This window comes from Ambystoma mexicanum, chromosome 4q, assembly GCF_040938575.1.
Source record: "Ambystoma mexicanum isolate Mex_15411 chromosome 4q, UKY_AmexF1_1, whole genome shotgun sequence".
NCBI classification, from domain to species: domain Eukaryota; kingdom Metazoa; phylum Chordata; class Amphibia; order Caudata; family Ambystomatidae; genus Ambystoma; species Ambystoma mexicanum.
In genome coordinates, this window is record NC_090928.1 from 688,305,783 (window position 1) to 688,332,243 (window position 26,461).

The following is a 26,461-nucleotide window of genomic DNA, read 5'->3' on the forward strand; positions in this document are numbered from 1 at the left end:
GTCAAATTTTATTGCTATTGTTCTTATCGTTTTTGTCACCACTAATATAAAACATGTCAATATATTTTTTACACTGACATGTTTAAAAGAAAAAACAAACACTTGTGCACCCTTTTTCTACCATTGTCTTTTCTTATTCTCCTGATAGACGTATCTCATCTCTATTTTACTCCATTATGGAGTGTGTCGCGCACCCTTCATTGGCTGTAGCCGCAGGAATACCTTAAATAATACTCTGTTCCAGAGTTTGGTGTGGTCCCTTCTTCCTCCTTGAGGACAGGTATTCGAGGTATCTCCTTTTCCCTAATAAATCCAGTTAAGTTCCATATATATATGTGTGTGTATATATATATATATATATATATATATGTACACACACGTAATACGGCTCCTCCCCTTTTATTCGCCACTTTTCAATGCTTCTACTTACATCCGTTATTCAGCGTGAGGCCTTCAATATTGACTCTTCCCCAATCGACCACTTTGCCTTCAGTCCACGGTTCTGAAACATCCGTTGCTACCAAATTGTTCTCTAGTACCTTTGGGCGTTATTATGCACAGAATGGGATTACCATAATAAATAATCTAGAGCCCAAATAACTGGACACTCTCAAAGAATGTGGCAAAATACTACTTGATTATCAGTTCAGTAAAGTAGGGAAACATGACGAACAACCATTTGTAGTCCATACACTCAACTACATTTAAGTTTCACAAAGGCTTTATACCTCGATGTGCGTAAGCTATGGCGTCATCCTACGTGGCAAATAATAAAACATATCGGATGGAAGGATTGGTTAGGGGAACATATCTACTTATAGAAGCTATAAGTTTTAGTAACATGATTGGCTGGTTGCCCCACATGTAGTAGGCATTCCTTGAATTTCCCTCTGCGTATAATACAGATCATAGCAGCATAACAGTAGCGTTTTGGCCTCTGCTACAATGTATGCTCACCATTGCATAGGACCTCTGATTGGTTGGCATTCTCTGCCAACCTTGGACATTCGACTCGTTAGCAGCACTTAAGCAAAACGAAACCCAGGTGCAGAGAACAACATCAGACTACTACCCACTAGACCAATTTGCCTACCATCACTTATTAGCCAAGTCTTCTCTTTTGTACTTGATCTTGCATGATGGTGTCTTCCCTGGAATTTTAAGGGGAGTTAAGGTACATCGTTATCTTCGTATGGAGCTCATGAATATGCCTTGTTTTCTGGTCTTACACCACGTGTGAAGAGACCATGATTTTGTCCATATCGCCGTTCTATTTAATGCTATTTGATTTAATTATGTAGAGTGCCATTACCCTTTTGGGCCTCTGGAAGCTTGGTTGCCCCATCTCACATATGCTTTAAGCATCTTTGATCGTTAATACTTGGTATTTGCAAATTTCCGCTCATTACTTAAGTAATTTGTCCTGCGTATATTGCTTATCCTCGTTGATGCCCTTTGTACCCTTCAGTTACGTCTTGCTGTGGCATCCTTGATTTCTGGCCAACTCCTATTCCTATTCCTTGTTCATGCACAAATGTTTATTTCCAGCATCTGTCAGCTCTGCAAGCCCTGGTCTCTCTCCTTCAAGCCTTTCGCTAACTATTATTCAAAGCCAACGTCCATCTTTTCAACACGGCCGCTTCATCCATGTTATGTTTCTCCTTATGACATCACTTTCCCTCTGTCAGATGTTCCTTGCAGCTCTTCGCTATTCAGCGGTGTCTGCAAATCTGCTGCCACTTCAGTTTGAGGGTTCATTGGATACGGTTGTCTGTGTGCATACCGTCTCTCATACACTCGATGCAGTATTAGGATTATACCTGGTATCATGCAGTGTCTTCTGGTTCTTCATCCAGTATGCCGAGGAGAGGGGGCGGGTTCCATCAATGGGGAATACGTTTGCATCTCTACATCATCGTGCAGTCACCTCCAAGTTAATGAAAACAGAAGAACCTATGAAAAAAGGAAGATATGGTGAGAACACTGCAGAAGCAAGTAGGTGACCGCAAGATAGTACAAAGATGCTGGACGAAAGACCTCAAGATGCAGAAAACAGATCCTGTATATGGAATATCCAAATTGTGGACTGCCTAGAAAAAAGAGGGCGCAGCTGATGATCTATTTCTTATTGGATCGCTGATGTGATCTGTTAAAGAGGTCTCACAACGTTTTTTGTGTTGAGAGAGCTCCAGCTTAGTCTCTGTTGCCGGGGACACCGCCAAGGTGATTGTCACTAAGCTCTTCAACTTCCATGATACGGACGTCAAACTGAATGTGACCAGGAAGGTGGATGTTATTGCATATGGCAGTGCAAAGATGTCAATTTTTCCTGACTATTTGCTGCAGCTGCTTCAAGCAAGGAGATCATTCAAGGAGGTGAAGAAACATTTGCAACTTGCAAATATAACATACTCTTTTTCCAGCAAAGCTAAAGATAATGCATGAACACAAAACCTGATTTTTCACAAACAAATGGGAATTACCCCCCACTAAGCAACAGGTTTCCGGCCGGATCAAGCAAATGAGCAAGGGGTTTGCCAGGCAAAGGAGGCCAGAGTAAGAGACTATTGTGATGGTATCACAGCTGGAGCAGCCAGACCTCTCTAACAAACCCAAGAATGGACCAGATCCGGATGAAATGACACAGATCTCAGACCAGGTGTGAGGCCTTGCGAGGCCCAGGATAGAACGATTTACATGGCCTGTGTTGATTTAACAGCTATAGTAGCTGGTCGTAATATGTAGGAAAGGTAGCAAACTGTGAGACTTGTTGGATTTACCCGTCAGTGAGGTGACTTTAAGACCTACTTAGATCAGGTCAATATACCAGCCCAGAGGGCACTATATCTCAAATGTAGACTTGGTATTCGGCCTCTGGGAAAAAACTATGAATGAATGGAACATGCATAACCCAAAAATCTGCCCATTTTGCCCAGTGTGAGAAACCTAAGGCTATCCTCGCTCCTACTCTTATGGATTCTCTATTTAGGTGGCCAGGGAAAGGCCATTGCTCTTGGATCAGGACCCTGGGGGTGGACAAGCGAGGGAGGATCAACTGGGTGGAGGGTCCTCGAGGATTGGGAATGGGGTGCCAATAGGCCAGACATGGTATCACCCTTTGCCTATTGACGACCAACCTAACCCACCCCTGACCTTTATGGGCTACTACAAAGCCTGTCCACTCATTTTCCCACTTTTGACCTCTGATAGTACTGGGACAAGGAAGGGAGGACGGAGAGTAATGAACACTAAACCTTCATTTTACCACTCTGGTGCTGGGACGAGGAAGATGCCTGCAGAGTACTGTGAAGGTCAGTCATGTCCCTTTAATTATGGTCAGGCAAGCCCCATTGAGAATGCGCACTTGCAACCTGTCAAGTGGTTGCAGGTGTATACATGGAGAAACTGAGAACAGCATAGGGAGAAATAGGGAGGCCTGTATGGAAGAGACCAGCAAGGGACCCTTACTGAGGGCAGCCGTGGTTTCGACCGGAGAAGGAGCCAGGATGCCGGTTGAAATTCCGTAGAGCCTGGGGAACCCAAAGCAAGAGAAGCTGTGTGGCTATTTCAGATGTGGGAGACTCCCTATGCTAATCTGAGCATTTGGGGTATCGGACTAGTAGGACAGAAGAGGGGTCATCGTCTGCATCCCTGCTGAGACAACAGAGTTACCGGTGTGTGCAGAGCTGTATCTGGCATGCGAACAGCACTCGCAGGAGCCGATCCATTGACTGGAGAAGCAGGAGGAAGCAGAGGGATCTGCCAGGGAGTATGCCGAAGACTGGTGAGTGTTGGGGGAGAGCTACACTAGACCGGGGTTCTCCTGGCAGGCTGCGAATAAGTAATTAAGTATCGAATGAAGCAAAAACCTGAACCTAATGTGAATTCTGCATCTCGAATACCGAATTGAGTAAAAACCAAGCCGTAATATACATATTAAATACCTAACTGAATTAAAACTAGAAACAGTTGAATTATGCATATTGAGTATCGAACTGAAGGAAAACTTGCATTTAAACATATTGAATAGTACATGGAACACAACTTTATGGGCAAAGCAAATGGCAGATGACATCCAAAGGGAAAGTGCCCATGTGACAGCAACATAAAGAAAAGAGTGCAAATGTACAAGAGTGCCATACAAAGGTGGGGCATCAATTAGACTACCTGGAAATGAACTTTGTGTGACCAAATGCAGTGCGGCAAGGCCAAAGACAGGCAAGAGATGTGTGACACCTGGTGGCAAAGCCAAGGCGCTAACTAGGAGAACCCATAATAGTGTAAGCCTGCATATAAAGCCAAGAGGAGCGAAGTAAATGTGACTCAAGTTCAGAAGAACCTGTGTGGACTGAGGAGCCTGGGGATCCTGGTTGCACGGCCAGGGGTGGGTGGACCATGTGGTCTGATAACTGCGCCTAGACGAGTGAGCCCTAAATTGTGAAAACGAAGACATTGTGAAACAAGTCAAGAGTGATGTTGAACCTTTTTGAAAAGACTAAAGCAAATATCAGTTGCTACGTTGAAGTCTTGGGGAAGGGAACCCTGAGACGTGTTGAACTTCAAGTGCTGTCTTGAGAACGGAGCCTCAAGACCTGTTTTGTTTCTTTCTTTCCTTCTTTCCTTCTTTCCTTCTTTCCTTCTTTCCTTCTTTCCTTCTTTCCTTCTTTCCTTCTTTCCTTCTTTCCTTCTTTCCTTCTTTCCTTCTTTCCTTCCTTCTATCTTTCTTTCCTTTCTTTCCTTCCTTCTTTCTTTCTTGGACATGTACATGGCGCCTATACACAATTGTTTCCAGTTGCCACAAGACAAGATGGGGGGGGGGGGGTAGAGTGGAGCATGTGAAACACAAAAGTACAACAAAAAAACAGTTATATTGGCCTTGTGACAATCCTACTGTGCAAATCCATGGCAAAGGTGGTAAGTGCAGGGGGGTAGAGGGAGAAGTGTAGGAGTGGGCTGCCCCAAGGATGGGGAGCCGGGTAAGTGCTAGACGGGCCAAGGCGGCAGGTGCAAGGGGGAAGAGGGGTGAAGGGAGGATGAGTGCAGTGGACAGGGAGGACCAGGTTGGGCTAGTCCGGGTAAGGGAGACCGAGGGCAAGTGCTGGCAAGTGCTGGCAAGGGATGCTGGGTGGACTGGTAGGGGTGGCCCCAGACGCAGCGGCAGCGGGCGAATTAACACAAGAGGGGGAGAGGGAAGGAAGAGGGGAAAAGGAAAGTCTTGAGAAGTTTCCGGAACTGAAGAAGATCCGGCTCAAGTCTGAGGGGGACAGGGAGGCCGTCCAGAGGGAGGAGTCAGCCGAGGAAAGGGATCTACCTCCCACTTCCTGCTTGGAGAAATGTTTGACCTGCAGAGAGTTGGAGCCAGAGGACCGAAGCACTCTGGCCGGAATGTATTTAGGAAGGGAAGCTTGATGTAGAGCGGTCCCAGGCCCCAGACAGCCTTGTGGATGATGCAATGGGTCTTGAATTGTATCCTTGCGTTCACCGGGAGTCAGTGGAGAGATTTTAGTGCTGGAGAGATTCGGTCCCTGTGCTTGAGGCCAAGGATTAGTCTTGCCGTCCTATTTTGGATTAGTTGAAGGGGGCAAAGGGAGGAAAGAGGCAGGTTGAGGAAGAGGCTGTTGCAGTAGTCCAGCCTAGAGAGAACCCGAGCTCTGGAGACATTGAGCTTCTGGGGGAAGGGGAGGAAAGGTAGAATGCCCCTGAGGAGGTGAAGCTGAAAGGGTATCCCTACAAAATATCCCCAGCAAAAATATCGCCGTACATATGGCCGTTTGTCTCGCCATAGGTGATATTTTTGGGGAGGATATTTTGTGGGAGCGGGGGTATCCCCCGCACATTTAAACATAATGCGGGGGTGACAGGGATGTCCCCTGCAGGGTCCATGGGTCAATGTTGCCGCCAAAATATGGCGATATTTTTGTGTCGCAATATTTTTGCAGGGATATTAACACATGGAAACGCTGAAAGTTGGACTTCTTGGCAAGGTCCATGATGTGCGGAGAGAAACAGGAGTCAAAGATGATCCCAATGGTTTTTCCCTTCCTAGATGGGTGAGGGGAGGGTAACCAAGGAGTCAGGCCAGAGAGTGGGGAGAAAACTGGGAGCAGGCACCCCCACTTTAACTGTGTTGCATTAAACATGGGGAAGGGTATTGTGAGACTTTCATGGAACTTTCTTGAACTTAGTGAAGGGGAACTGAGACGGAAGCTAAGAGCAGTAAGAAGCTCAGAATTTTGTGTTCAAAACCATTTCTTTGATTATTGACATCTCTACACGTTGTTTAGCTTTAGCTGTGAGGGCAAGCATACGGTTTGGACACAGACTTTTAAGTTGAATACTTTGACCCAGACTTTCCTTAGTTTAGTTGGGGTAGGGAAATCCCACCTTAGCTTAGGGCAGGTTAGGCCTTCTAACATCCGGACATTTGAGATAATGAATGATTTCTGTTTGAACTTTGAATCTGTTGTCTGCCTTGCTTCAGGATGCCTTCACACCGGATAAATCTGAGTTTCACTTTTTGCTCATATGCCCTGCATGCAGTAACATTCGCAGGAAGTCCCTGAAGCCAATGTTTCTTGCGATAGTAACAAGGGGCAAAGGAGCACGATGAAAACAATAAGGTTCTGCAAATCCACCAGTCAAATGTTATTGTTACAGTAGAACAGTATTTGAAGAGTGCCTGGGCTGTTAGAATGGGAACAATTTGCAGAATTGTGAATTGAGGAATAATTCAATAATTAGCTCCCACCTGAACGCATTTTTGTAAATAATGAAAATATGGCAGCTGTGGTTTACAGATATGCACTTGATAGAGAAATTAAATTTAGAGATGCACGACGATGAGTATTTTTAGATGAGTATTGTGTATAGGTTATCACTTTTTATTCAATTTATCTCTTTCTGTTTTTAAATCATTGCACATGCACTTTAAATTGTGAGGGGTCAGTAACCTAAATAAACAAAATAGCAGAAATAGATTGGCAGGACACCATGAATATACATTTTAGATATGAGTTAGTCACTTGCAGTTAATTATGGACCTGATAATTGTATATTAAATGTTTTAACTACTATTTTATGTTGACGTTCATATATCTTTTTTTTTTATTATCTTTTTTTTTATCCGGTTTATTACAAACTTTAAATAAAAGAAAGCAACATTAAGGAAATGAAATACAATTAAAGATTGAAATGTTGAAATGACAGTCAGCATCTTCTTTCCCTCATAATTCATCTTACTCCAATTGCATTTCATACCCTTCCTTGATGACCATCCCTCACCTAACAAACCAGTTTAAATGTTCAAATGTTCATCCTCTAGTCAGATTGGTCATCCAGAAGTAAATGGTCAAGATTTATGCACAGAATAATGTTTTCCATTAATCCGTTGGTCACAGTATGTCTCTCACATGGCCCAGGAGATGAATCAAGGCAAATGTCAATTTATTATTCACTCCTTCAAAGAGTGCCGCCCACCAATCTTCACAACTCCATGACGATCTTTGTTCGATTTCCTTCCCAAAAGTTGCGATTCTTTATCTAGTAATGCTGGACAAAAAGCCACAAGATGTTTCGGGGTCTCTGTGCCATTGTTGCATAACCTACAGGTTAAGTCGTTCGTTGCCAAACTATTTCTTCGTCTCAGCACTTACTTTGTTTCAAATTGATTCAACCTGAACCTTAGAAAAGTATTACGAGAAGCACTATTTGGGAACTTTCTTATGTAGCTTGATAGTATATTATAGGCTTTGGCTTCAATTGGTACAAGTTCCATACATTTGTGGGTGGATCTCTGTTGACACGTTTCCATCCAGTCCCATTGCCACAGTTTTTTCTTTTATCTTGTTCGGATTACACCACAAGGTATCTTCGTTCATGCTCAGAGTTTCGAGAATTAACTTACAATTTTTTGCTCTAAGAGTTTGAATAGGATGAGCCATCGTACCATTCTGAACTTTTAGTATATTAAATTGAGGTGCAGCATTTGGGTCCGTCATTTTACCATATAATGATAGTTCGATCCACATAATTTTTGCTGAAATCGATATTAGGCCCAGCTCGTAGCAAATACACGCTTTTGGGACTCCATTTACCAGATTTAGAATTTTTGTCCAAAATTTTTGTTCACAGGTTTTCTAGACCTTATATGTGCAGCCGAATGTAGTCTCGGCTCCATAAATTAAAGTCGGTACAACCTTGAGTTTTTAGAAGTCTATCGCAGGTTTCAGACTAAATTTACCATACCTTTTGTTGATAAACAATCCTTGTGCCACCAGATGTTTGTTTTTTGCCTTTACTGCTTTGACCATTGGATCATCGTTAATTCTCGCACTTATTATGGCTTATTTGACTTGTTCTTTTTAGGATATCCGTTCCGATATTCCATTGAAAGTTCTGCTTCCGGATCCTCTTTTGACTGTGCAGATTTTTCAGTTCAATTATCTCTGTTTTCGTGCTGTTAGTTATCGTACCGTTCTCTTCAATGTTTCTTTGTAGGGCTGTTAATTTCCTCTGAAGACCGATCTCAGTTAGGTCTAGTGGAACAATATCATCTGCATAGAGCATCCACTCAATTTTGTTATTGATTTTTGAAGAAAAGGATTGTATATTTTCGAATGCGGAACCCACGTCTGCAATGAAAAAGTTGAAAAGGACAGCTCCAAGTGGGCATCCCTGTTTCACTCCACGTTCAGTTTTTATAGAACTTGACAGGGCCCCCTTGCCATCAAGCCGAATTCTGATATTCGTATCAGTGTATAGTTGTTTTATCGCACGGATAAGACCATCCGGACAGTTTTTTTCATTTTGTGCCAGAGCCTATTGCGATCTACTGCATCAAACGTGTGTGTGAGATCAACAAAGGCGGCAAAGACATTTCTGTTCCTGTTAATAGCCTCCATTTTCAAGCTGTTGATCATAAATAAATTTAAATTGCAACCAATACCTCTGATGCAGCCTGATTGCCTTATGTCAAATTCACCTGACTTTTAATCCATTTTGTCAACTGTTGTTGAAGTTGTGTTTCATAGATTTTTCCCACAATATCAAGGAGAGCAATTGGTCTATAATTTTTTGGTTCCGAGCGGATCCCCTTTTTAAAACTCGGAACAATTATAGCGCTCTTCCAAGATGTTGATATCTGTTTCCGTTGTATTACAATGGAGAAGATCACTTCACAAAAGTCAGCCCACCCCTGTGGATGCAATTTTAACATAAAGTTTGTTAAACCATCAGGTCTGCAAGCCCTTGAGGAATGCAGTCTTTTAATGTTATCCAAGATATCAGATCGATCAATTATTAAGTTCCAGGGCAAATCCTCATCAAAAAGCACTTCGTCAGTTCTATTTTGACACTTGAATAATTCAGAATAATGTTTAATCCCTTGGGCTTCAGTCACCAAGTTGCTTATTAGAGCTAGTTGTTGAGCTTCGCAGTTGTTAATTAAGGTCCAAAAGACTCTTGTTGTTTTCTTAGATAACCTTTCTTGCATTATTGCAGCATCATTTTGCAACATTATTCTTTTGTGGCTTTTTATCCAGTTGTTGTAGGTTCTCTTTAATTTAAGTATCGAATCTTGATTACTTTTGCATTCTTTACTTTTCAGATGTCGTATATTTTTACGTAATTTGCGTTTTTTCTTCATAATTTATGCATCAAAATTATGTCGCGATTTAAAGTTAGATTTCCCGTTATGAGTTTTTATTTCTCTGAATTGCTCTAGGAATGGTGGATAATTCAGGTCTACTTCATTTCCAACATGCCTTGTTAGTTCCACTATGTTTGAGCTTCTTAGTCTTAAGCGATTCCGACCAGGAACTACCTCAACCTTGTGATTAAATCTCTCTTTTTCTTTATCACACTGGAGGCTTTGAATTCCCACATGTACCAAGTCATGGTTGCTGTTTTCCATCTCACAAACCCTTAAATACGGGATCATTCCAGCTAGTCCGCTAGACACGAAGACATAGTCTAGGACTGAATTCTGGTTGTTCCTTCTCCACGTGGCTTTCGCAGGAATGTCGCCAGATGTTAAAACATTCAGTCTCTGGAATTCTCTCATGGCTAGTTCATCTTGTATGTGAGATGCAAGTTTGTTTCTTCGGATGTCGTTCGCATTTTCCGCTACCATTAATTGTATCAAGTAGTGCTACTAGATCAAGATTCCAATCTCCACAAATAAGAATATTAGGTGATTCTGTAACAGACATTATCTCATCAAGTTCATCACATTGCTTGTCTGCGAAGAGCATGGTTCCAGTTGAATTCGGTTGCCAATAGATGTTAATTAAGTAGACCCTTCGATTAGGGTCAGTTGGCCCTTCAATCCAGTCAATTGTAGTTGTCTGGATATGTGGTGACTTGTTGTGAGATTCTGTTATCCTGTATCTAGCTCTTCTGTGGATTAAGGTTAGCTAGCCAGACATTGGCCTCCCCCTTTGATCGCTGGATTAATGGCTATTTCGTATCCCTCCACCACAGGTATTTGAGGGATCCACGTCTCCTGTAAACAGAGGATATCCAATTCCAGGAGTTCCAACGGTTGGTTTTTAATCAAATGGGTAAAGCCTCTTGTATTCCAGGATCCAAGTTTTAGGATTTCCCTCCTTATCTCCTTTTGACGTTAACTTGAGCTATTTAAAGCACATACGAGCAAGCTCCAATTATTTTGAGGGTCATTTGGCTCGTCTTGTTCAAGTGGATCTGATCCTGTATTATCCGGCTCTTCCAGTGGAATTGTGATTTTAATTTGTCTCATGCTAGTCGTTGCTTTTTCAAATGGCATATCATTGTCCTCCAATTGACAGGATACTGAGTTCTTCAAGGTTGCCTGTAACTTATTTTCATTTTCCTTTTCTTTTGAGTGATCAGTTCGAATTTCGCTTCTTTGCGTAGGAACCTGAGCGGTTTTGCTGAGTGAATGCGCAGAATATTTGTTGTCCGTCTCCCGAATTACTCTTGTTAATTTGAATCCAAGACTCCGCAACACATCCTCAGCCTCCATAATTTGATCTTTTTTATAGTTGGAATGGATATGGAGAATTGCTCGATCCAACTGGGTCTCGTTTACAAATTCAACTGTTTTGATATCGCTCGATGTAATTGAGCACAGTTCTGGAATGTGTCTGAATAAACTAATTACGTTGTTCCTGTTCATAATCAGTCCATCATTCCTGATTCCTCTCCTTTCCAAGGCAATATAGTAGTTTGTTTTTGTTTTATTATTACTACTATTTTCAGATTTTATTTTTGTTGACTAACTTGATTTATAACACTTCTCCATTTTTTGCCATCAGACTTCGTAGCATCCTTTCATTCACCAGATTTCAAGGTTTGATTTGGAAGCAGCTGCGATATCTCCTTAGAGGACCTAGGTTCATCATTCGAGACCTTTTTTGCTGTGCATATGTTGTCGCACAATGCCACCTTCTCCTTCATTTGTAGCCCATGTGCATTAAGTCTTCTTCTTCCAAAGTTAGAAATTTGGGAGGATTATTATTTATAGAGATATTCGAATCAGGAGATTAGCTTTTTGGCAAATCCATCAGTTCTACAGTTCTTAGTCTACGTCCGTTCTTTTGATTTACAGACTCTATTTCAGTTGGTGTGACCACGTTGGTTTTAGTCCTTATGTCGACAGAATGCGACGGTGTATCATTTTCATCAGCAAACGAATCCTCAAATCTGCTCTGATCTTCATCACTTATTTCATATGTTGAAAGATTCATTAGGTCTTCCATGCTCATCCGAACTCTTATTAGTGAATGTATCGGAACTTTCATTTCCAGTAGTCACAGATACTTGTCTAGTGTTTCCACTAATAGCCACTGTTCCGTTAGTCGGTACTGCCGTCAAAACTGTGAGATTTAAAGATTTTAAATTTCTCAAAAGTTTTCTTGAACCATTTCCATTCGTTTTTTTTTTACATGTCATGTTTTTTTTTTTCTTGGTACACTTCCCTTTTTGAGGTTGATTTGTTGAGGCAGGTTGTACAGACTGCGTCTTTTTTTTGGCAAATATTGGGTAAATTTCTCTTTGTTTATTGAGATCCACATTCAAAATCGCATTAGGTACCACAATTAAGGGATTCGCCGATGTCGAAGGAGTAGATTCTGGGCACAGCAATTCGATTTCATTAGAAGGCGCTCCGGAATCTGTTTCTGGTGTTGCAGCAAACTCAGCAGCACCAACAGGGCCGGCTCAGTTCTCTTGAGTCAACATGTTGTGACCGTTTAAATTCTCAGTTGGTGCTTGACGTTAATCAGAAGATAGAGTGGTTTGGTCACTTTGAGACTCATTTTTCGAGCAAACCCTTTGTGCAAGTGGTTGTGATTGACCACAGTTACAGGTTTTCAGGGGCATCGGATTAGGTATCACACATTCATTTCATTGGGAAGACATTCCACTATCAACTGTGTTCTGCTGGGCCTTTTTCAGGATTGTTAGTGCTTCCCTCGCCACCTCGGCTAAAAGTCAGTTTCGTAGATGTTCTCCTAATACAGCATTTGATGTTTCCAGTGAGAGCAGGTCCTTATGAGACTGTAATTTCATTTCGCGCATTTCCAGGTCAATGGTTGCCATTTTGGTGTTTAACATTGCTAACAGAGTGTTCTGATCTCTGTAACTTTCATTAAATTGCTGGTACATTTTGGAGAAGGGAGCTGTTGCTATTGTTACTGCAAGTGAGATTTGAGGGGTTAAGGTCCGCGCACAATTGTTCCCTCAAAGCGTTCAATGAATGATTTAACTTTTTTGACTTCGAGTTTTGCTGGATCGTCCTCCTGACTTTGGGGAATTGTCTTTCAACAAAGGAAGAGTCAGAGGAGGAAGGGTCAGAATTCTCATCAGAGGATGAGCCGCAGTCCTCGCTTTCTCTTAGATGTCTTTCATTTCTACCTGCGGGCAACACTGTATCCCCTTTGGCCGAGTTCTGACTCGTTATGACCAGCCTTTTCTGTGAGCTTAAGATGCCATTTGAGGGGCTCATTTCTACTCGCCTCCTTTTAGCCGATCCTGAACTTGTGGCTGTTGCATTAGAATGTGCTGGATTATAACTTTGTGGTTGTTGCATTTTGTCTCCGTTCATTATTATCCTGGGTGCATTGAGGGTTCCATTCAGTACATTTGGCTTTCTTGCCACTCTCTCGGTTTGTAATTTCATGTTGAGGGTCGACAAGTCTAAAAGCAGTTGATCAGCAACTGCCAATGAAGATCTTCTGTGTTCATGTTCATGGATCACAACCTCAGCTAATATACCGTTATACACTGTATCATTTAGAGGACGGAAACTGTCCTTTGTCTCTAGTGAGTTTCCTTCGGCTAAGTGAATTTCACCTTTTACTATGTTGATACCCTTTTCCACGATCCTTTTGTGTGGCTTACACGTAATTCCAGACAACCCCTTTAGCTTTATTTTATTTGATCCCAGGGCGCTGTCAGACGTGTGATCCACACTCTTGTCTTCAACTTCCTTAGCTGAACCTAAATGCGACTTTAAGTCGCAAATGTCTGGCTCAGGGGTGGCGAATTCGTATGGTTCATTAGAGGTGATTGGGTCCTCTGACGTATTCCATATCTATGACAGTAATCACCACAGCTGTGCTGCTTTGGAAAATCTTTGGCGTCTGCGTCCTGAGTCGATGACGTCGATACGCCACCCTTGAGGACCTCCTCCGACGGCCGACGTCACTGGATGTTATAAGTAGGACGCACGACGCCTGTAGCCTCAGTTCCGTTTTTTCTGCGAATGTGTTTGCTTCGGACTTCTTCGGCGTGCCTCGACTCTTTGGAGTTCCTGTTCTTTCTCGGTTCTTCGAACCTGTTTCGTATTGTGAAGTATTTCTTCGTGAAGATGTCTACCTCATCTTCCACACCACGTCCGGGCTTTAAGAAGTGCGGGGACTGTGGTCCAAGATGTCAGTTACGGACTCGCATGACGCCTGCCTCTGGTGCCTCGGGGAGGCCCATGACATGGATGACTGTGTCGACTGCCAGTTGCTCACATCAAAAGCCTTGCGGGAGCGCAAGAAGAAGTTATCGGTAGGTAAGGTGTCTAAGCGATGGAAGTCGAGGTCTGCGGGGCTTTCGACGGACGATTTGAGAGGCGACTCTCCGCGTCGTCGTCAGAAGTCCAGTGGGTCTCGGTCGCGGAGTCGGTCCCGCCACTCCTCTGCCTCTTCGAGGCACACCCGGAAGCGCTGTCATCGGTCGCCTTCTCCGTCCCGTTCCGATGACTCCGCCCGTCGGCGGATCGCTTACCCCACCAAGCATGCGACGCCAGAGGAATGGGCTTCCTTCGGGAAGAAAATGTTGGCGATTCTCGAATCGCACGGCACTGGTCCGTCCGCGCCTCGGTGTGGGGTCGGTCGTGATTGGTCGAGAGACACCGCTCGCACGCCTTCGGGCTCGGGTGGTTGTCACGATTCGTGGGAGAGGTCCCGCTCGGACAAGGGGAATCGTTCTCGGCATGCCCGTTCCAGGTCCTGGTCCTCGACGCGCTCGAGACCGTGTGAACCTGTGGTGTCTTCAAGGAAGACGTTGACACCGGTGGCACCGAGGTCGTCGACAGACTCTTTCGGGGCCCCGCCTTCGAAGAAGTCGTCGACGCCATCGGCTACCAGGCTGTCAAGGGACACGCTCGGGGCCCCGGCCTCGAGGACTGTGTCGGCGCCATCGATGCTGTCGGCGCCGCGTTCAGCGTCAACGCCGATTCACTTGACGCCTTTCGAGGCTGTTTCGACGGGGGTTCCCCGGGGCTCGGTTGAACCGCCTAGAAAGGCTCTGGCAAAGGCCAGGCATGGCTTTGTTCCGCATTCTGTTTCTTCTTTCCGCCAGCTTAAGTTTATTTCGGAGGTGGATGAGGGCTCTGATGATGGCATGGTTCCAAATACGGTACCGGACGAGATTTTCACAGGCCATGGTCAAATTGAAGACCTGCGGCAATCCCTGCATGATGCCAGTGGGCTGGACACCTCTCCGCAGGTGGTGTTTTGTAGGCCTGAGCCTGGCACTCATGCCGACTCCTCGTACCGGCGCCTTATGTTCAGGGTCACCGAGTACTTGGGATGGTCTGCTCCCCCAGGGGATTTTCTTCAGAATGACCTTACGGATATCCTCGACCAAGGTCCACCAACTGACCCGGTACTGCTGTTCCATATGGCTCTACAGAGGAGGGTGGCAGCGGCTTGGACTGCTCTGGAGTGTCTCCCGGCAGTGGGCAAGTCTTTGCCGCGAAAATACCGCCCAGCCAATAGCGACCCCTGCTACTTGACCAAGCACCCCACTCCGGAGAGTTTGGTGGTGCAGGCGGCTACGGCCCCGTCAAAGCAGGCGTCATATCCTACCATCCCTCCTGATAGGGACGACAAGTGTTCTGATGGCTGGGCGAAGAAAGTGTTTTCTTCAGGGGGTATGGCGCTTCAGGTGGCCAACTCTGTATGTGCCTTGTCACGTTTCACGCACACTCCGTGGTGTATGTGCCTTGTCACGTTTCACGCACACTCTGGGGAACTGTGTTTCCTTAGCGGCTGAACATATTCCCGAAGGGGATGAACGGGATGGTTTCCTTGCCATGGTTCAGGATGGTAAGGACGCCATGTGTGAGGCCGTTCAGTCGGGTCTGGACATGGCAGATTGTGTCAGCCGGGCCATGCCGACGAGCACCGTGATACGCAGGTTTGCGTGGTTGCAGAAGTCTGGGTTTGCTCCTGATGTGCAGGCCCGGCTCCTGAACATGCCCTTTGACGGAGAACATCTTTTTGGCAGCAAGGCTGACGAGAGCCTTGAGAGGTTGCAGACCTCCAAAGCTGCAGCGATGTCGTTGGGCGCTGCAGTTCGCCAACCTCCGCCTTTTCCTCCTAGGGGACAGCAATGGAGGGGAGGTTCCTTTAATTATTACTCATCCTTTGGTAGAGCGAGAGGAGCTGCCAGTCAAAGGGGCCACCGTAGGAGTGCCAGAGGTGGAAAACAAGGTACTCGAGGTGCCAAGGCCACTCGGGCTGTTGCCTCTTTGCCCTCAGGCAACGCTGCAGCCGCTTCAGCTCAGTCATGAGGCCATGTCCCATGGTTCGTCAGTTGGGGGAAGGCTGGCGCAGCATCTTGCAGAGTGGCGCGCCATTACTTCAGATGTGTGGGTTCTGGAGATCATAACCCACAGCTACTGTCTTCCTTTCCGGCAGAGGCCTCGAGACAATCCACCGGGGGAATCTCTCTTTGAAGGGTCCGGATCCGCTCCTTGTGCAGGAAATTCGATCCCTGTTGGAGAAAGGCGCCATAGAACTGGTGCCTGTAGTGGAGAGGAACAAGGGATGGTATTCCCCTTTAATTTTTGATTTCCAAGAAAGACGGGGGATTGAGACCCATCATGGACATGCGCGGTTTGAACAAACTCCTCAGGAAGGACAAGTTCAAGATGGTTACTCTCTCTCAAGTCCTCCAGGCCCTTCAACTTCAGGACTGGTTGGTGTCTCTCGACCTCAAGGATGCTTATTTTCATGTGCTGATACATCCAAAGCACAAGAAGTACCTGAGGTTCGTGGTTGGCGACTCGCACTTTCAGTTTTGGGTCCTGTTGTTCGGATTGACCTCCGCCCTGAGGGTCTTCACCAAGCTCATGGTAGTGGTGGCAGCGCACCTCAGGAAAGGGGGGATACACGTCTAACCCAACCTGGACAATTGGTTGATCAGGGCGCGCTCTCCCGAGCAAGTCCTGGATCATCTGTCAGTCACCTGCCACTCCCTCCACAAGCTGGGCTTCTCCATCAACTTAAAGAAGTCCCATCTGACACCAACTCAGAGGCTCCAGTACATCGGAGCTGTGCTCGACACGTCCCTGGGGCAGTGTTTTCCTCCCCAGGTGAGGGCTCATCACATTCAGCAGATGGTGCACAAGTTTCAGCTTGCCCAGAGTCTCCCAGCGTTCGAGTTCTTGAGATTGCTCGGCCTCATGGCATCCTGTGTTAATGGGCACGCAAGCTCCAGTGGTCTCAGTCCTCCGGCAGGATGTCGGGCCCTGTTCGGGTGCTGTCCTTGGTCACCCAGGACCTTCTGTGGTGGGCCGTCGAAGACAATCTGATGAAGGGGGCTCCTTTTTGGCTACCCTGGCCGGAGGTGATGATCGTGACGGATGCATCCCTCACGGGATGGGGAGCTCATGCCAACGAGTTGAGTCAGCGGTCGTTGGTCTCCGTCGGAGTCCAGACTCCATATCAATCTGTTGGAGCTGAGGGCCGTCGGGCTAGCCCTGAAGGCTTTTCTGCTGACTGTGCAAGGGAAGAATGTCCTGATCCTGACGGACAACACAGTGGCCATGCACTACCTCAACAAAAAGGGGCGGCAGGGTCACTTCCTCTGTGCAGGGAGGCGATGCAGCTCTGGTTCTGGGCAATCCAGCAGGAAGTTTCGATCTCGGCAGTTCAACTGGTCAGAGACGAAAACGAGACGGCGGACGCTCTGAGCAGGCAGAGCGCAATCTCTCACGAGTGGGAGTTGGCTCAGGAGGTTCTCCTGGAGATCTTCGCCATGTGGGGGACCCCTCAAGTGGATCTCTTCGCCTCCAATGTCAACCGGAAGTGCGAGAGGTTCTGCTCGCGGGAATTTCCTCCAAAAGGAGCCGTAGGAGACGCGTTCGTGGTGGAGTGGTCATTCCCACTGCTGTACGCATCTCCTCCAGTCCCCGTCATCCCGCAAGTACTGCAGAGGTTACAGAGGTTCGGTTCCCGGATGATCCTCATTGCTCCGGCGTTGGCCCGGAGGATGTGGTGCCCGGACCTTCTCGACTTGTCCATCTGCCTTCCACGTCGTCTTCCCTACCGAGACGATCTGCTCTCACGGGAGGGGGGTCAGGTTCTCCATCCAGAGGTCAGATCCCTCAACCTTCACGCTTGTTTCTGAAAGGTTGAGGTATGTGGATTGGGACCTCCCTGAAGACGTAATGGAGGGTTTGCTGTCGGCCAGACGGCCAGCTACAAAGTCCCTGTACCGTTGCCGTTGGCATAAATTTTGCGACTGGTGCAGGGTTAAGAATGCGGATCCTTTTGCATGTGACATTCCATGGTTCTGTCTTTTTTGCTTTCTTTGGCCCACAGGGGCCTGCAAGTGGGTACCGTTAAATGTTACCTGGCGGCGCTGTCCATATTTAAGCGCTCGTCTGAAGAGTGTTCCTATTTTAAAATTCCTTTAATTTCTCAGTTTCTGAAAGGGCTCACTTATGTGTTCCCTCCGTCACCTTTCCTGGTGCCCGGTGGGATTTGAACCTTGTTCTCAAGTTTTTAATGTGTGCTCCGTTTGAGCCTTTGCATTCATGCCCTTTGAGACTGTTAACTCTTAAAACTGTATTTTTGGTTGCGGTCACTTCCGCTCGCAGAGTGAGTGAGTTACAGAGACTTTCAGTTAAGCCACCCTTCACTGTGTTTCATAAGGACAGGGTTGTCTTTAGTGTTCGTCCTTCCTTTCTTCCTAAGGTGGCGTCGGAATTTCATTTAAGCCAGAAGGTTGTTCTTCCGGCGTTTTATCCTCCTCCACATCATGGTAAGGAAGAGGAGAGCCTCCATAGGCTTCATCCTAGGAGAGCGTTAAGCTTTTATATTTCATGCATGTCCCGGGTCAGAGTGGACGATCAACTCTTCATTGGTTACGCTGGAAAGCGTTTGGGACAAGCTGTGACGAAACAGACTTTGTCTCGCTGGATTATTTTGGCTATCTCTGAATGTTACCGCTTGGCGAGTAAGGACCCACCGGTCGGCTTATGGGCCCATTCCACCAGGGGTATGGCTGCCTCTACTGCCCTACAGAGGTGGGTTCCTATTCGTAACATCTGTGATGCAGCCACCTGGGCTTCGGTACATACTTTTGTACGTCACTACTCCCTCGATTCCATCCCGGGGCAGGATTTGGCCTTTGGCAAGGCAGTCCTTTACTCCGCAATTTGATTGGGCATTCTAAATTTCTGTTTTCTAAATTCTTTTCCCACCTCCTTGCATTGGTACTGCTTTGGGAGTCTGTCATAGATATGGAATACGTCGGAGGACCCAATCCCCTCGAAGAACAAGTTACACTCTTACCTGGTAACGTTCTTTCGATGGGATGGTCCGACGACGTATTCCATATCGCTCCCTCCCTGCCTTCCCCGCTACAGAATTTCTTATGCGATTGCAGCTTATGTTTCTGCAAGGCTTTGTGTGTCAGACTGGCAGAAGACTGGTGCCACACGTTCTGGGGGAAAAAACTACAACTGAGGCTACGGGCGTTGTGCGTCCTACTTATAACATCCAGTGACGTCGGCCGTCGGAGGAGGTCCTCGAGGGCGGCGTATCGACGTCATCGACGCAGGGTGCAGACGCCGAAGATTTTCCAAAGCAGCACAGCTGTGGTGATTACGGTCATAGATATGGAATACGTCGTCGGACCATCCCATCGAAAGAACGTTACCAGGTTAGAGAGTAACTTTTTCTTCTCGCCATCTCCAGATAGGATCTGCTCATGCACATTTTCCAGCACACCAGGGCTGTCCATCAGAAGCAAATCCCGAGAGGAAGCAGCAGAGGCATCAGCCGCGGCATCACTGTGGGGAGCTCTGACAAGATTGGCGAGCTCAGCCTAACCGCCCAGACTCACTTTATCTTGCAAGTCCTGCAATTCCAATGCAACTGCATCCTCTGCAATGAGAGCTTCGGGTGCTCCAGCTTCCGGAGTACAAGTCAGAGTAGCGTCATCACTCAGCACCACCCCAACAGAGGACGATGCCACTCCTCCAACAGGCAAGCCGGAGACCAACTCCGCCCCCGAACAGGCAATCCCGACGCAATGGTTCTCACACCCTCCGGCACACGGACGTGACCCAGGCACAACCCGAGTCGGCACGACCGCTACTGCAGACACACCAGCCAATGGTGCTACCGGCTGAGGGGCACCATCAAGGTTATTTTTTACACTATTCGCGCCACTTCTCTTGTGTTTAGTATTCAAACGACGAAGGCATTCTTTGTTGTTAGCATTAGTAAACAACCTACTTGTACGCTGCATCCGCTCCGACGGCACGAGCAAGGTGGTTCTGTAATTGACAGAATCTCACATTCTTTGAAGTCTAACGCAGAATTGCAACGCCTATTATGTAGGCGAGTCTGTGGGTACCCAGTGGGAAGCATCGTTTTGGCAGACATTTTTACGGGTCGGTCCACAATGTTACTGCGATCTCATTCATGTAGAAAGTCAAATCCTTCTCGCATGGACCCGCCATCAGTAACCAATGAGCCTGGGTTAGTAGGCACGGCAAATTTTACCTTACCTCCCAGGCCTCGCACTGCCTCTCACCACGAACACCACCAACACATTCTGCACACTCTGCGACGCTCCGCGTCCAGGTACAGTATTAAAAGGGTGAGACTCCGCCTCTGCCTTGATGGCAATGGTAGACAGACTGTAGCTGCAGCTCCTCAAAAGACAAGGGTCCTCCAAACACCAACATCACCACACTCTGCACACGTTCATATATCTGAGATTCCCCAGTGACAAATATGATTAATTATATTTCCAAAACTGAAATTATGTTTTAAAATATAAACCTTGCCACACTGGATTAAACGAATATAAATGACGCATTTATGGAAATACGGGTGATTGGATAGCAAGGGATATCGATATTGCTATATAAAACGTTCATGACCGGACTAAACATGTGACATGGCAGATGTTGTATGCTTAGGATGGGGGAGGTTGGTGAACTTACTGCAATATGGATGTTAGAGAGTTCATGTATTTTATGATATGTACTCAGGTGTGATTTTAAGTGTTGTTTTATTGTGTTCTTTTTGGCTTTTGCCGAAATAAAGAATATTAGTAGTAATTGTCATGGCTTAAGGGATGGTTATAACTTTAGTAAATGTATGTGTAGCTAACAAATATGGTTGAAAGGTGGGGAACATATTTAGGAACTTGCAAGTAGTTGATAAATATGAATCGGAGGGTAATGAGGATGTCCCTACTATTCAGGAGTTAGTAGCTAATGCTTGGTAATTCAGTTTCCCACCAGAATTGGGCGGTGGGAGTGGTAACAGGAATGTGCAATTTGTATTTGCTTAAAATAGATAGTAAGATGGCAGCACACAATCCTACTTCCTTAGTAGACAGGTTTAGTTGAGTTACAGGTTTCAGTTGTTTAGCGTGACAAATGCTTTTGGTTTCGTTTTGCAAATACAGAAGATGTCAAACGGGAGGGCCCCTCTGTATGCCATAAGAAATTGTGGAAGGGAGAGCCAAGACCGACCTGGTGAACTTGCAGCCTGATTGTTACTTCATGGGATGGCCCAGCCTGATTCAATTTCAGTGGTGAAACCGAGTGCAGTCAAGTAATATGCTAGATGACGCGGCCCAGACACCATTCTGCTGCAGAAGACTCACCTCTCTAGGGAATAACTGTGGACGTCTGGGGAGAGGGTGGCCATATACTAGGGTACAACATGCTGGGTTCCCAAAGCGCTCCAGAGGGGTAACATAACATTTTAGAATGTCAATGCCCTTCTCGATGACTGGAACTATAACTGATGTAGCTCTAGATGAAAAATGGGCTAGATCAAATGCTAACAGGAGCACTGGGAATACACTGTCTTTTTTAGCCACTTTCCTTCATGGGATGAGCCTGGAGGGCACAAGACATTTTAAGAACCTGTGAAAAGGCCTAATGCTCATTTTACGCCAAAGCCCACAGATAATTTTCAAGAATTGACCACGTCCCTGTACCTGGCCCCGATCTGTTTGAAGGCAATAAAACAAATGATTTAGCTTGAGGTATCTCAAACTACTCCCCACTGATATTTGCGTTGCGTACAGGTTTGGCAGAGTGCAGCAAGGAATATGTTTCTTCTTTTGAATGAAGAAGTAGCGGGAGTTGTTGGGTGAAGCCACTGAAGAGTATATCCAAATTAATGAGGGCTTGGTTACAAGCTGGCAAACTCGCTGGTTGGCATACAAAGCTGTGATCGGGAGGGTAAAGAACATAATCTGGGGGCAGGAGAGGCAGAGGTTGTGGGACTTGAAGAGGAAAGGTTATTGCACTTAGACGGGGAATACACTTGAACCTGTCATACAATGTGCTGAGGGAATTGCAGTATTTTAAAGAAGGGAATAGAGTGATGGAATTTAAAACATCTCTGGGCATCAATCTGCCATCTATATGAGCATGGGGACAAAGCAGGGAAGTTGTTTGTCTGGCTAGCCTGTGGAGAATCCTCGGCAGAAAAGTGAACTGCATAAGAGGGGAAGACAGAGCTTAATGAAGGAAGGATGGGCCACTGTGAAGCTTTCGCTGCATTTTATGAAAGTTTATCTCCTGCACAAAGAGAAGTAGTGATGTGCAATTCAGAGACAACATGGGGGACCTTCCTGAAATAATTGGCAAACATAAAAAGGGAACTCCTTGAATGTGCTCTGACAGCAACCAAAATTGAAATAGGATTTGATCAGAGGAAAGATGGGAAGACTCTGGGCCTCACTACAATGGCAATCCCAAAGGATGATAAATCAACTGAGTGCTCCGATCGATTCTTATAGACCGATTTCCCTTATTAACAGGGAAAACAACATCTTTGCAAGAAATCTTGCATACTATCTGCTCAAAATAATTCTAGCACTAATGCATGAGGACTTGAACGGCTTTACAATTGCGACTTGCGTTAGAAACCCAGGCTAATGAAAATATGGAACTCCCAAGGGTATAAAAGTTAAGCAAATATCTACTTCATACAAAGTATTGAATTCATTTATGTATAACCAATCCCTTAACAAAATTGAAAGAGCAGCGGGCAATGATCTGGGTGAAATTACTGAAAAGGACAGGAATGCGGCCCTGCTGTCCAGACGAGTGGTTTGCGACCGCATCTGATTCAATACAGGTGCATATCATTAGCTCCAGTAAACACAGTGGCACACAATTGTGGCACTCGTCTTTCTAGGAGTTAGCATCACCAGTAGGCTATCTACAGCATTGTAGTACAGAATAATGCTCCCTGACAGCATATTCTGACCCTGCTCAGCACACCCTCACCCACACTCTGCACACCAGAGCCAAATCATGAACACTCTTATGACACATTTTAAGAGCATGGGCGTAGGACATGGGGGAACCAGGGGGAACACATCCCCCCCACAATTTTAAGTGGGGGGATATGATGGCGTTTACCCTCTCCCCCCCACCCAGAATATTTCTGTGTTGGGCTGGGCAAATGATGTATGACTGTGTGAAAGCGAACTCCTAGTGTATGTGGTGGGCTGTACCGATACAAAAGGAACCTGAGAAACTATTGAGGCTCTCAGTCTGAGTTTGTTAGAAGTGCTTTTATCCCAGGCATTAAACACTGCGTCATTAAGAGTTGGGATACTGCAAGGAAATCCCTGGTATTACAGCATCATTTTAAAAGTGGGGGGTACACTTATTTTTGCAACAAACTAGAGCTGTGCTCCCAAAAATCCTTTTCTTCTGCAAGTGAAGTGGCTAGCACATTCCTTTTATGAAAACCAGTTGGACCTTCGTGTGCAATTGCAAAAATCCAGGCAAGCTAGAGGGTTCTCAAGGCAGTGTACTAATATGCACACAATATTCACAAATGGAGGCACATTATATCACCTGTGCCTTTTTGCACAAGCAAAGATGTAATGACTCTTCTGTCGATTTCTTTTCAGGAGACAAAAGCTGCTGTAAAAATGCATTTCCATCCCCATTAGATGGATGAAAGCCATTTTTACACGTTTTGGAAAAGCAGACATAGGCTGATAAGAAACACTGCATGCAGTACTATTTTCACTGAATACTGTCTTTTAAAAATACTGCATGGATGGGTGGGATGTGTTTTCAACTCCCTAGTGCCTTAAGGCTGCTAAAAAAAAAAAAAAAGCAAAGTCCCCAAGGTGCCCCCTGTCGACCCCAGATATTCTGTGTCTCCTACGCCCCTGCTCGTGGAATTTTACAAGCTTGTAGTAATTCCTTGTATGCTCCATAGGGTGTTCTATGATCCTTAAGTGGTTAAACCCCCGCTTCACTTAGCTTCCTTTTATTTATTTTTCGCTTGATTATGCCGTAATCAGTCTGCCGACTCGTGCAGATATCACACTTATGCATATTACCAGCAGATCAGCAGTTGGCCGGCTGAACCAGCACCCTACGGAGTCGTTGTGTCGACAACTGATCAACCCCTCTGGGCTAAATCATGCAGATTGGTCGACTTACAGGGTTCTGCCGCGGTCTTCAAACAACACCAATATATCAAACGTGCACAGCAGCTCTTAATATGTATTTGAGTCACATACTGGATCCCTGTTACTCGCGTCCCTCAATGAAAAAAGTTCTTTACAGCACTGCTTCATTCGTTCATACTACGCAGCGGCCGTCCGCAGACTGTTCTGCCACTTCGGGCACGTTGTGGATTCCCGTGATATTTACGCCTTCGTGGGAGGGGCTACTAGTTGTTCACCAAGCTCAAGCCCTCCACAGCCAACAATCCAGCCAGAGAAAGCGGGTTGTATACGAATTGTTCGTATTACAATTGCACGTGGAACAATTGTTCGAATGCAAACTGTTCGTGAACACAATTGGTCGTTTGATGTCTGAACGCATTGTAATATATATACACACACACAGTTGCAAAAAGAAATTCATGTAACGATATTTAGCTTGTCGTATCATGAAATCAACACGCAGCCACACGGGTCAGACTGTAGACTGTTCTGACACTTCAGCCACTTCTCAGTGTATCCATCAGAGATAAGCAAAAAACGGTAGTAAATGACGTCTTAGTAAATGATGTCTAGTCTTGAGTCAATGTGAACGTTGAAATCTGTTTAATCAAAAACCTATCATTGGATGCTTTTCCATTAGACTTCAATACAATAAAGGGATATAGATACTAGTTGAATATTGTTTGCTAGGCATTCCCACTCATTCGAGTTTGCAACAATATTTACAGAATTGTTTGATTATTTATACAATAGGGAGAAAACATCTCAAGCCTGTTCTTCAAATTGGGCCTTAGGAAGGTTTCCATGCCCTTTTGATTGCTACTTACATGCACTTTATCAAGAGATGGTATTAACTGCAATTTATTTTAATACATTTGGCAAATGCCTCAATGGGCAAAACTAGTTGGTTAAAGCATTAACATTGCTTAAGGCAATTGTGTAGTTTCAAAAGGCCACCAATGTTCTTAATGAAAGGGCAACAGAGGAGGTTAGCGTCTGTATTATGTGCATATGTTAATATCGTGATGCTCTGAATATTATGCGTGGATATTGTAATAGTGAAAAGCCAAATCTGAGGTAGATTCATTGAAATATTAATTTGCAAATATTTTGTAATTGCAGCTCTCTTTGTCCTACCATCTATGGACATGAGGTAAGGATACTCTGCATGTGTACAGACTTTAAATGCATACGTTCTTTTCAAATGTGAAAGTGTACACTTGAATCTGCATTTTTCCTTCATGGATACTGTCGTTGATGGTACTGCACATGTGCATTACCATTTTAAGAAGATATCCTAGTTGGTTTCAAAACAATAAGAAATATGTAATGAAGTCAAGTGGCAAGTGACCCACACTCGGTGCCTTCTAAATTCTGGTGGTCCATTTCAGATTTAGTAAGATAGTTTAGTATCTTGTTGTCCTATACTGTCTGCTGTTTTATATTGATGTAAGAACCAAGTATTACTGTTATCCAATTTAACAATACTCAATTTAACAACATTGGAAGGATGAAGTGGCCTGCTGCTTACACGCAGACCTCAGCCGATAGTGGTTAAGTCAATAAATAGGTTAAATGGCAGTCTTTCCGTGTTATCAGACCATCCCTTTTACATGTACACTCACCGGGCCTATTTAAACTGGCTGCATGCACATTTAACATGGTGAGACTTGAGCAATAATCTCTGTCCCCCCGGTTTAATAGGCACAATAGTTGCCACACGGAACACCCGGAGAGCTGTTGATTATTGCTAGTAGCAACCCAGGTTTACATCCTGGGATGCTAATAGCAATGTATTTGTTTGAAACAGGTTGCGGCGAGCATGTGACCCGTTGTTTCAAATAAATACTTTCTCATGGCCGTCATGGCAATAGAAACGAGGTCAGAGGCATGGGAGGAACTTAGACCAAACAGCTAATGGTCAGTGGTAGGAGAGGAGGGGAGGAAGCAGCTGGGGCGCCACAGAGATGGAGGGAAGCTGGCAGGGGTGCGAGCAGTAGTGAGCTTTCCCGGGAAGCAGGCCATGGTCATGAGATTCAGTCTGCGATCCGAGCAACTTGTTGGATGCTGAACCCACCATGGTGCTAATTTATATTCCTGCACAGATTGGTTTGATTGTGCTGCGTTTCTGTTGTGAATGAATCATGCCCAGAATGTTTTTAAATTTAGAATGGGAAGCATGTGATTCTTGGAAACTGTTCGTACATTTTGGTTGTGTTGCACCTTGGCTTTACAGAAC

The 26,461-nt window shown here is 45.3% G+C and overlaps 1 protein-coding gene across 1 annotated transcript in view; it reads left to right on the forward strand.

Annotated features, from left to right (window-relative positions):
- The window catches only part of MCM8 (minichromosome maintenance 8 homologous recombination repair factor), a 1,532,371-nt gene that overhangs the window by 987,032 nt on the left and 518,878 nt on the right, over positions 1-26,461 (forward strand). The window contains exon 11 of the mRNA XM_069608271.1: positions 25,345-25,375. Coding sequence (XP_069464372.1) covers positions 25,345-25,375 — 31 coding nt within the window. The remainder of the gene's footprint in view (positions 1-25,344; positions 25,376-26,461) is intronic.